Source organism: Cyprinodon tularosa, unplaced genomic scaffold (genome assembly GCF_016077235.1).
Source record: "Cyprinodon tularosa strain WSP-4 unplaced genomic scaffold, ASM1607723v1 ctg24, whole genome shotgun sequence".
Taxonomy (NCBI): Eukaryota; Metazoa; Chordata; class Actinopteri; order Cyprinodontiformes; family Cyprinodontidae; genus Cyprinodon; species Cyprinodon tularosa.
In genome coordinates this window covers 165,652-178,016 of record NW_024038896.1, presented here as the reverse complement: position 1 = coordinate 178,016, position 12,365 = coordinate 165,652, and the positions used below count along the sequence as shown (strand labels likewise).

General features: G+C 39.3%; 1 protein-coding gene across 4 annotated transcripts in view; it reads left to right on the top strand.

Annotated features, from left to right (window-relative positions):
* The first annotated feature begins 9,461 nt into the window (after nt 1-9,461).
* Nucleotides 9,462-12,365, top strand: part of kcnq3 (potassium voltage-gated channel, KQT-like subfamily, member 3) — a 94,005-nt gene continuing 91,101 nt past the window's right edge. The window contains exons 1-2 of one of the 4 annotated variants that reach the window (XM_038287457.1): nt 9,462-9,740; nt 10,090-10,524. In XM_038287457.1, the coding sequence (XP_038143385.1) occupies nt 10,211-10,524 (314 nt within the window). In that variant the 5' untranslated portion in view covers nt 9,462-9,740; nt 10,090-10,210. Of the gene's footprint in view, nt 9,751-10,089; nt 10,525-12,365 lie in introns of those variants that run through there. The other 3 variants (XM_038287459.1, XM_038287458.1, XM_038287460.1) reach the window with 3 other exon arrangements.

Here is a 12,365-nt window from a genome sequence, read left to right as displayed (position 1 = left end):
TCACAGGTAATGATTCAGTAATTTTCTGTAAAATAATTTTCTGGATATATACCTCGGTTACTTCTCTCCGGCTCCTTTGGAGATCTTCAAGCCTTTCCTCCTCTGCTCTAGTCACCCCGCTGGCACCTCTCCCTCTCCTGGCCCTGGCTGCACGCCCACCCCGGCCTCTCTGCCCTCTTCCTCGCCCTCTTCCTCTCCCTCTTCCTCGCCTTGTAACCCCCGTGCCACAAACAAGATTTGGACTCTGTAAACAGGGAATATATATTCTTCCAGCGAACACAATCTCTGACTACAATTACTTCGTCTGTTTATATCACCATGCAAAGCAGCTCACCAAAACGTCACAACGATGTAGAAAAAATAACGGGTATATTTATTATCTTAAGTCTACATGAAATCTATACCCTACACAGACTAATGAAATACTATCTGTAAAATTATCTATGTAAACAAACCTCATCACTTGAGAAGGTAGGTGATGCGGACGTCGTGGAAGACATTTTGTCCCGTAACGCGGGGGGGAGATGTTCATCTTGCTGCGGTCTGCAGTCTGGACGTTAGATGTCGCTGAAAATTACACACTGTAGCTTTAAATGAAACCAGACACACCAATAAAGCTAGAAAACCAGGAAAAACCTTTTCATTCTGTATTTAAAAAAAAGTTAAAAAACAGTCCAATGAACTTTTTGTTTCCAAGGTTGAAGATGTTTCGCTTCCCATCCAGGAAGCTTTTTCAATTTTAAATGTCAGGAATAGCGTTTAGTTCGAGGATTTATACAGTAGCTCATCAAAACCTTGGTTTTTGTTTTGAAAACAAAATTGCAAATTAACACTGACGAATGGGTCCACCCCTTTGGAATGGGGGTTGTCTCCTCAGTGTGAGCGGCCATCTGCAGAGTCAGATGTGACTAAAGAACCATAACTACAGAGATAGTTCAGGGTAACTTGAGCCACCATAACTAACTATAAGCTTTATCAAAATGGAAAGTTGTAAGCCTAACTTTAAAAGTAGATTTAGAGATGCAAATCTTTAAGCAGCTTTAAGAGCTGACACACTAACAAATATTTACAGGGATGCACTTATATGTTAGATTATTCTGGGGCTTTTACTGACCCAGCTGAATAGTATTTATTTTCTATTGGTGATGTGATTACACAACATTGAATTTAGATTTTTTTACTGTTTCTCTAATACTCAGTCTCATAAAGGCTGAATATATAAATTTACCCTTTAATTTTTAGCAAATATTTTTAAGTAGTTACAGAAAAACCTCACTCTGTGTGTTTGCATCAAAGATTTCCAGGCTTCAGCACCCGACACCTCAGATTATCAAAATGGGAGTCTCCTTTGTTTCGATTGTGAGAGCTGTTTCTGTCAATCTCCCTCCTATCCCAAATAGATATATTTTCTTTCTTGATCTCTTCTTGCACAATTATTGTTGTTGAAGTCATCTCCACATGTGCTGCCTTTGTGTCTTTTAACCTCGTGTTGTGAAAGTTGGATGAGGTGAATGAATAAAACATGCAGGCTGTGCTGCTGTAGAGTCAGCCACATCATGCAGATATAACGCAATGCTGTAATGCCTTCAATTATTCACCAGCTGGATCCCTGACAAAGACCCTGCGACTCCACAGGAAAGATTCCTCACTGTCTGGGTAAACAGGAAATACCCCAGTACCTGCAGTCTCCCCAGTATGCAGTGCCATGTTAGGAAAATATCCATTCAGAAAAAAAAGAAACATGTTTTGCCAAAGAGTAAATTCATTCACAAAAAATTGTGTGGGACTTTAACATAGTGTTGGATTAAATGCAGCATACAGAGATAACAAGAGTTTAACTTTTAATGATTTGATCCTGTTTTCCAGTGACTCTTAGAATTGAAAATGCTCTTTTAAACTTTATCTCAATTATTTTAAAAACCAGTCGCTTTTTTTAACAGCAACAGGCTAATATCAATAAAGTCAAACTCACTTCCACTTAAAAACATAACACATGGAGTATAAAATGCTTCAAATGATATGTCTGCAATATTCAAAATGTCTCAATTTTGCTCAGAACATAGATGGGTAAAGTAAAACCAGCCTTTAGTTGACCTATGAACAAAAGTCAAGTCAGCAGCATTCCTCATGTAGCAGCCATAACACAACACAACCAAATAGTTTTCCAAGTTTTCCTGTTTTTTAATGGAATTATTTATTATTAAAATTGACATTTTAAAATAATCCATAATAAGTTAAATAATAGGATCAATGCTTTTATTATTCAGTTTTTTTTTTTCAATCTATGTTAGTTAGATTTTTTTCCAGAATGCCAGGTTTTGTTACACCTGCTCCACTGCTTTGACCCACACACCTGGGATTCATCATCAGCTGCAGCAATTCAAGGATGGATCGGTGTCCGATTGTTGTCTAACTCCAGTGGCAACATATTCAGTTCATTTGCTTAATCTGACCAAGTCAGGCAGAATCTAACCTGCTTGTTTTCCCTCTTTTTGTCCAGTTATTCTACCTTCCTGAACCTGTCCCCCAGCCTTAGATTCCCTGGCTTTGACCTAATGCTTGTCTGACCCCGATTATCTGGATTGTCCCATCTATTGTGCTCTGGTCCAACCTCTGTCTGGTAGTCCTGGAAAAACCCCAAATTAAACCCTCCAAGCTTTTCCAAGTGCTCAGCCCTGATCTCAATCTGTACCTGAAGCATGAGAGCTTTAATCTCAGAATAGATATCTCACTATAGTACACTATTTAATGTATAATTTTCATTTATTTTGAATTTCATTACATTTATTTATAAGTAGATATTTTTGTAGGGTCACTATGTGATGCATTTATTGAATCATTTATCTCTTTATCATCTGGGTATGTTGTTGTTTTTAATTGGCAGATCGTGTTGATAGTGTTGAAAATTTGTTAGTTGTTTAATCTTTCACTAAACATTAACATATTGCTTGTTCTTAAACTAACCGTTTCTTGGCAAAATATGTACAGCTCACTAAAAAAAGAAAGGTGGAAAAGAAAAGTGATCTTCAAGTATTTTTGAAAGTCAGGCTTTACCATGCTGGGAACACAGTGTGACATCATCAGGGAGGATCCTGCCGGTCCACTTTCGAACCCTCAAAGGACTCAAAACACTTCTGTCATTCTGATGTTCAGCTCAGACTCAAGGTCTTCATCACTCAGCCGTAAAAGTTTCAGGAAAGGAAGCAGAATAAAACATTAAAAACCCTCCTGGCTCACCTGAAAGTCGATAAGTAAAGAATAGCAGAGGTAAAATCTGGAAAAACCCTGAGAAACACTGGAAACACATTTTACATCCGGCTGGTTATAAGAAAAAAAATTCAGAAACATTTTCCACAAAAAAATAAAAAAGTAAATATTGTTGTATTTTCATTGAATACAAAATACAATTAAAGTTGCCAGTGAAAACATATGTTTTTGTTGGATGATTCTTGAAAAAAACATGGCAGCAGAAGATATGAACACATGAGATACTTCCAGACTGGCCATGGCTCTAATGAGCACCATCATGCTCAAAGTAATTCTTTGTTCTCGGCCCGTTGCGAAGCATTTAGGTTCAGTTGCAGATCACATAACAGGTGTAATGCGTGTAAGAATTTCAATATGATCAAAAAAACCATCAAATGTGATTTTTTTTTCTTGAAGATCCTGTGTGTTTCTATTTAGCAAATCTATGTTTGGAATTTGACTTTGTGCATTTCAAAGTTAAATGGAAACACATCTACAGATAATTTTTTTGGATCAGAGCCGCTGCAGCAGGTTTCCTGGGAGCAGTTTGCTCCATACTACGCTGAGCAAGATAAGCAAGAAGCTGAAGAGAGAAAGTTGGTCCAAACAATTGCTCAGAACTAAAGACTGTCATTATTCTGGCCTTTGTGGACTTTTTGGTTCTTCTTAAGTTTCTTTTTGAGTTTTCAGTTACAATTTGATTAATGTTATTCCGTATTTTCCTGGTCATTGGTTTATTTTCCATTTATACTTACGTATTGTACTGCAGTGTTGTATTTTTTGATGGTGACTTAAAAACAGTCCACTGGACTTTATTTGCAAGTTTGAAGACGTTTCCCTTCCCATCCAGGAAGGGACATTTTGAATTGAAAAAGCTTCCCGGATGGGAAGTAAAACGTCTTGAAACTTTGAAACTAAGTCCAATGGATTGTTTTTTTTAAACTTTTTTTGGAATGTATTTTTTGAGTTTCCCTCTGTTGCCTCCTTGTACCAGTCTCCTTTCCAGTAGCTCCCTTCTAGTTGCCTCTATCCACCACTGCTACCTATCAGCTGATTAGCGCATCCTTTGTTCTGTCTTATATATACACACCTCCTGTGCAGTTCCTCATTGCTGGATTATCTTCATTACGTCACTATATATATGCTTCTTCCTGCCGTCTCCTAGTTTTGCTTATGTGTTCATTATTTCTGGATTTGTGCTTCTGTTAATTGCATTTGGGTCCCCAACTCCAAATAAACCTGATGAAGGCAAAGCATCTAGCCACTTCCACCAACCTGCTCCCTGCAAACACTTTGTATTGTATTGTTCCACTGACCTACTCTATCAGCCCATCATCTTCTCGCTAAATATTTTAACACATAAGTGTTCTTGACTTTTTGTAGACTAGTTACAATATAGAATCTGTCCAAATACATAAATTTGTAGCTCATATCTTCTGTTCTATCAATTTCTTGCCTTTAGGCTGTGCTGATTCTGGACAGCCTTCCACCAATCAATCAATCCTGATTGATTCATTTATTTGACTTCTTTTTTTACTGCTGTTGGCCTAGCAAAGGGTGCTTAGTTGCATTTATTTTGCTTTACATAATTTAAATCAGGGGGGGCTAAAACTAAATCCACCTGAGAAACATATTCACAAAGATAGTTTTTCCGTAAAAATTCAAAAAATATCCACTGGACTTGGTTTTCAAGATTTGAAGACGTTTCGCCACCTCTCCAGGAAGCTTTCTCAATTCAAAAGATAGTTCAAACTTAGATCAAGAATTTATATATTCTTTGTGCAGTTTTGGCTTAATTCCTCCTCTAAGTAGGTTATTCTTGATGCAAATGACATGTCTTAGAGTCTATATTCTCCAGTTAATGATTTGATACAATTTATAGTTTAAAAATATCCTAATAATCGATTAATCACGATTGATCCAATTAATCTTTTCAGCCCTTTCTGAGCCTTGTCACTGTCTTTAAATCAGGTCTTAAGGAGCCAGAGGTAAGTAAATCACCTGATTGGGCCGGGGGTCCTTTGCTAACCCATGGATCATTGTAATATGAGGCGGAACATTTACTACAATAAAAAACAAAACAAAACACTGCCCAGATAATTTCTAATTCTCTGATTCAACTTTGTTATATAAAACCACTTCCACCCAGAAAATATGAAACAAGTTTAGAAATATTATAACTTTTTACAGCTTAGGAAAATGGCCTCTCGCTAAATGATTTCATAGCTTTAGTTTAGGGAATACTGGATAATGTCTACATTGAAAGAGAACAATAACCCGCTACCTTCTGAAAACAAGCAATTAAGATAACCAGGGAAAACAAACTAAGAAAACAGCTATAACTTTGCTCATATGCTTTTTCTCTCTCCCTTTCTTATGTGTTTGGTTGCTATAAGCAAGTTTAAAGAGATTATTCTGTTCCAACAAATGGAAAAGGTATAGGATTTAATAAGGTTTACTTCTGCCTTAACCTTTTTGGTCATTGTCCATAATTAAAAATGGCCTGCAATCTACTGCTGAGACATGTTTTTTTATTTGTTTTGAGGACTAAAATAAAATGGAACTGAAATGCATCCTTAGCTTAGCAGAAGGGTCACTACTTTAGCTTGAACTCTGTTTAGCAGTTATCCCTTAAATTAGATATAGTTACAGCCGACCTTCAAACCAATGACATCATAGTTTCTTGATCTTTAGTTTTACAGAAAACACTGTTAAGACTTAAAACCAATTTTGAGGTTCAAACACATAAAACATTGGGACAGATCCAGGTTGTCTCTTTCACAGCATATAAATATAACCATATAGCTTCTTGTTTACTGGGTGTGCGAGCACAAACAAATACATTTTCATTTGCTATTAATACAATCTATACCAACTGTCTTGGACAGAAAAAACATAAACAGCCTTTCCTTTTTACACTGTGGGAAAGAATCCCTCAGAATCTATTGTATTATAGCACTGAAATGCACAAAATAATTAAATTCCTAAAGTCTCTTATTATATTGTAAGGACAGAAAATTTTTATTTTTTCTACTGTATATTCAATAAAATTATAACTCTATCCTAAGAAAACACTGCCCTGACTCTGTTCCTGTTTACTTCACAGGCTGAAGGTCTCTAGTTTATCTCTGCATAACTCAGCCAGTGTGGAAAATTGCACACAATAAATCAAATGCAATCCATTGATTCAAGTATTGATCAGAATGTCATTAATTATCAATTTGTGATTGCAATGCAGCATTGACTTAACCACAGCTATGAAAAGCTTTTGTTATCCGATTATGTTTAAATTAGCATTCTAGAGTTCAAAGAGAGCAACAAGACATAACTTCAAGGACATGATTAACAAGTATGAAGAGAGCAGAATCTGCTGCAGTAAATGCTAAAAAAAGAAAGCACCAGCAGGAGGATTGATTTCTATGAGAAGCTATAAGAAGCAGCTCGGACTCTGAATCCCATCTGTCCCTGGGAGGTGATTCGGAGCAGTCGTGACTCACCAGATCGTCCTGTGCAGCAGGATCTGCAGACAGCCAGAGTCAAATTATTGCTTTTTCAATTACAGAACTGTTCAGCCGTTTTTCATCCAGATAATTAGTCAAATCCACCGACCGGCAGCGTTTAAGTAGAAATACTAAAGGCCAACCAAACGACAAATCAATCTATTTTAAGATTTCTCTGTTCTGTTCTTCTGGGTAAATCCTATTACTGCACTGATGAAGATAACTTTTTTCCTGAAAGACAGAGACCTGATTCAGCTTTTTCATTGTATCTAATTTGGTTTTCTAAATCCTCATTTGAAATCTGCCTAATAAATATTTGGATGTATTTGCATATTAAACAAAAGAATATCATTACATTGATTTAAAAAAAAAATCCTAAATAATAATTCAAAATGGCAGATATCAAACTATAGGAAGAAAACACCTGGAAACTATGCATAACAGGTTTTAATGGGTGTAAGTTGTGAATGTTTAGTGCTCATGTACTACTGTAGTTTGCGGTAGGCAACTTTAAGCTGCCCGTGAGCTGCCTTTGTAGAAAAGAAGAAGTGGAAGATGCAGAGCAGGAGCGATGATTAGCAGACTATATGAGAGATTGTCATTCTTCTGACGAAGTAACTGGTTTGTTTGAAACCAGCTCTGCTCCTGCCACCATTATCAATCATTATTCCCACCTGTGCAGCTCCTCCCTTTCCAAACAGTGCTCCTGCTTACCACCTGCTCTCCAGCCTATTTAACCAGCCCTCATACCAATTACTGTTGCCAGATTATGTGTTTGTTTATTCATTCATTCGTATGTTTACTCCTTTGTTTGGTCATTCCTTCATTCATTTGTTTGTTCCTTCCTTCCCTTAGTTCGTTCATTCCTTTGTTCATTCATTAGTTCGTTCCTTGCTTCCTTAGTTTGTTTACTCCTTAGCTCATTCATTCCTTTGTTCGTTCCTTTGTTCCTTAGTTCGTTCCTTCATTCGTTCTTTCCTTAGTTTGTTCCTTTGTTCGTTCCTTCTTTGTTCCTTCCTTCCTTAGTTCGTTCATTCCTTTGTTCATTCATTCGTTTGTTCCTTGCTTCTTAGTTTGTTTACTCCTTAGCTCGTTCATTCCTTTGTTCGTTAGTTCGTTCCTTCGTTCGTTCTTTCCTTAGTTCGTTTCTTCGTTCGTTCTTTCCTTAGTTCGTTTCTTCGTTCGTTCTTTCCTTAGTTCGTTCCTTTGTTCTTTCCTTCTTTGTTGCTTCCTTCCTTAGTTTGTTCATTCCTTAGTTTGTTCCTTCCTTCGTTTGTTCATTCCTTCCTTGGTTTTTTCATTCCTTAGTTCGTTCCTTAGTTCGTCCCTTCGTTGGTTTGTTCGTTCCTTTGTTTTTTCTTTCCTTAGTTTGTTCATTCCTTAGTTTGTTGTTTAATTTGTCCCTTCGTTCGTTTGTTCGTTCCTGACTACGTTCCTTAGTTTGTCCCTTCGTTCCTTCATTCGTTCCTTCGTTCGTTCCTTCCTTCCTTAGTTTGTTCATTCCTTAGTTCGTTCCTTAGTTCATCCCTTCATTCTTTGTTCATTCCTTAGTTCGTTCGTTCCTTTGTTCCTTAGTTCTTTCCTTCCTTTGTTCATTCCCTCTTTCCTCAGTTAGTTCATTTCTTAGTTTGTTCATTCCTTAGTTTGTTGTTTAAGTTGTCCCTTCGTACGTTTGTTCGTTCCTTTGTTCGTTCCTTCCTTAGTTTGTTCATTCCTTAGTTTGTTGTTTAATTTGTCCCTTCGTTCGTTTGTTTGTTCCTTAGTTTGTTCGTTCCTGACTACGTTCCTTAGTTTGTCCCTTCGTTCCTTTGTTCCTTCATTCGTTCCTTCATTCGTTCCTTCATTCGTTCCTTCGTTCGTTCCTTCCTTCCTTAGTTCGTTCCTTAGTTCATCCCTTCATTCTTTGTTCATTCCTTAGTTCGTTCGTTCCTTTGTTCCTTAGTTCGTTCCTTCCTTTGTTCATTCCCTCTTTCCTCAGTTTGTTCATTCCTTAGTTTGTCCCTTCGTTCATTTGTTCGTTCCTTCCTTTGTTCCTTCCTTAGTTCGTTCCTTTATTCCTTAGTTGTGCGTTCCTTTGTTTGTTCGTTCGTTCGTTCCTTTGTTCGTTCGTTCCTTCCTTCCTTCCTGTGCCTGCTATTTGATCACAACCTCTTTTCTGACAAGCAGTCACTACAGTCATAATGCAATCACAAAAAGGAAGCTTTAATGATACGCATTAATAGATGGACTGGTTGACATTAAAATTATAATTAATTTATCAATTAAAGCTTGTTTTATGATCTTGCAGACTGACCACTGTCAGGCATGAAAATGACAAAAAGAAGCAAATTTAACATAAAATGGGACACTATGGCAGAAAACTGTTGAAACCTCCTGCCATAATGCTTACCCCGCCAAAGAAAGGGGCCTAATTACATCCACAAAACAGATTGGAGCTTTTACACTCTGATAGTTTTATTTCCTCTCAGTGGGGAGGCACATTTGAAATGAGTTACACTTTCATTAGATTTAACTATTACAGTCTGCTTGTTTTCTGCAGCAATGGAGATGTTGGATGATGATGATGTGTCTGGGAGTTCTGAGGGTCACAGATTTAACGGCCTTTTTTTCTCATTAAATAAACAAAAAGGCGCAGCGCTGCTACAGATGTTTACATCAGAGCGCGCACTCACGTGAACGTGCCTTTAAAGCCTTGGTGAGCGCGCCTCCATACATCTGTCTTCGCTGACGCACCGTTTTTTGTTCTCGCTCTCTCTCTCTTGTTCCCGCAGCTATCAAGGTGTGCGCGTGTTGCGGGCGCACGCACGTCACGTCGGAGCCGGTGCTGATGAAGGCTGGTCTCCGCCACCTCATCTTCATCAGTTTCACTATCGAGCTCCTTCAGGCAGCATCTCCGCTCTGCATCCTCCGATCTCCCCTCCTCCTCGGTTCCTCTGCAGGTGGATGGAGGCTGGCAGCCCGGGAGACGCGCACCATGGACGGACTCGGCAGCTGGTGGGGTTCGGTGATTTCTCTGTTCGTGTTGCTTTGTGTGCTGTGGGAAGGGATGGGTGGAGAAGGCTGGATGGAAACTGGAGGGTTTATTTTGATTTCTTTACAGGGTTCAGATGAGCTTCATATCAGATGTTTAAGTAAACAGCGGTGATTGATAGGCGTATTTCCCAGATGTGGAAGCTCTGAGTTCTTGGAGTTTATCGCAGCTTTTACGACAACCAGGGCGTGTTTTACGCACAGCTCGGATCTGATTGCTGCTGGCTGCAGATTCCGATGCTTTCTGAAATCGCTGTTTGTTCTCTATCATCCCTCCTTTTCCTCATCACTCCTCCATCCTTCTCTCTTCCAGGCTCATCGCTGAGGACCTCCCCGCTCCTTGGAGACCTCATCCCGGAATGACCCGCGGCTAAACACAGGGTGTGTGGTCCGGATCATGGCATGCTGCCCACACCGGCCCTCCAGCACTGACCATGGGGCTCCGGTCCAGGACCGTCGCTAGCGGCTCTGAGGAGCAGAAGAAGACCTCCGGCGCTCCTCCTTCTGGAGACTTACTGGACCAAAGCGGCGCTGGAGGAGTGGACAAGGATGGGGCCCTGCTGCTTATGGGCCGGGAGGACTTCAAGCGGGGCACTCAGGGCATCACCATCGGGCTGCTGGCCAAAACCCCCCTGAACTACACCCGGCCCGTGAAGAGGAATAACATCCGCAAGAGGAAGATCCAGAACCTGATCTACGATACGCTGGAGAGGCCGAGAGGATGGGCGCTGCTCTACCACGCGTTCGTGTGAGTACCAGCTGCAGGTTCCTGCAACATGTGCGCAGCAGCAGCAGCGAGGCCTCCCGGGGCGCTGCTGGAATCCAGTTAGGCTGTAACCCAATACTGCTGCTGGAAAATGAATTGTTGCCTACGCAACTGCACAGCTCGCAGGTGTTTGCTGAAATTTCTCTCATCTGCTGGGGAGAAGTGAAGCTGTGCATCCTTGAAGAGGTCTCGCGTGGATTCTGTAAAACTTCTGAGCCACTTTAAACCAACTAACCAGTCTGAGTTTATTCCTGAAGTCTGATGATTTGAACAGTTGTATCATCTCTGATTAAAATATTTAGGGGTTTAGGAGTCAGAAAAAAAGGTTGGATATGAGGAAAGGATGCGTATTATAGGAAAGCATGAAAGTAGGATGTTGATGTTGGTTATATCGCCATAGAAACTGTACTTTGCATCATCTTTCCAGGCTTCACCTCTCCACTTTAGCTTCAGCATCACATTAGTTTCTGTAAAGGCCTGTCAGATGTATCAGCAGCAGCTACAGTTTAAATGCTGGCAGCTTGACATATAAATATATTGGATCCAAGCAAATATTTTCAACTTAAATACTGTAAAGGCTGAAACTAAAATGATTGCAAAACATGATATGATGAGCTTTTGTTTTATAATTGACACAAATTTGTTTTGCTGCAAAGGAACATGTTTATTTTTGATGACGCTGACACTAACAATCTTTTAATCATTTGCCAGGTCAGTTTTTTAGGTAATGTTTCCCAGATTTCCATTCAAAAGCATAAACCCTCTACCTCTCAGTGATGAGCTGCGTCGGTCCATCCCATATAATCATAATGACAAGCACTGAAGTTTAGTTGATGAATGAATTATTTAGCAAGGATCTGAAACAGTTGTTGATGTTACAAGAAATCCTATAGAGCTTTTTTTTTCACATTGTTTTATTTGCTTTAAAAGTCGTGAATTATTTATTTTGTAAATGAATAATGGAGCATAATCCTGAAGGTTCAGTAGTGAAGGTCTCTGTGTTGAATCCAATCTGCACCTGATCATCTGTGGGATTGCATTTGACCCAACCATCCATCTGTCTGAGGTTGTCAGTGATTAATATTCTCAGAGCTGTTGACCTTTGACTCCTTTTGGAGCTTGTTGGACTGGCTTTTGGACTCTGATCTCAAACGCAGTGATATTTATATATGTTTGTCTATGGTGGGAAAGGCAGTTATTTTCATTTATTTGGTCGTCTTGCTCACTCGTTTTTATTTGATCTCTTATCTGTGTGTGATAGAGCTGGAAAGTAATCAGCTGAAACCAGAACTAACAGAACCTGCAAATTATCTTGGCATCATCAACATTTGGCCCCTGGAACAGACAGGAATGTCATTAAAGATTTAATTTCAGCTTTATTTTAAAGAAACTGCCCAGTAATCTGTGAGAAACACAAATTTAGTTTTTGTTCTCATAAACTGAACTTCATAAAGGAATGCGTTCCTCCCTACTGAACCGTTTGTTTGTGCATTAGCCAAATAATCATCTTCTTTTTATTCATTCTTTTGCCCATACAGATTTTTGTCATGACTATTTTGGCTCCTGCTAACCTTGAGTGCAAACATTGTGCATGTGCTCTGTTATTCACGTGCCTTTCTCCTGCTTAACGAAAAACGCAGCAGCCAGTTTTTCCTTCTGCTGATGGCAGGTCAGAGCTCTCATGAAAGTGACCTCATGTGTTGGCTCTGGTGTGAAATCTTTTCGTCTCCACAGGAGGTAACAGCTGCATGCCTCCATGTTTCCTCTGTGACTTAATCAGCGACATGTGGAGGACACTTCTTTTTTTTTGTTAACAGAAAAAC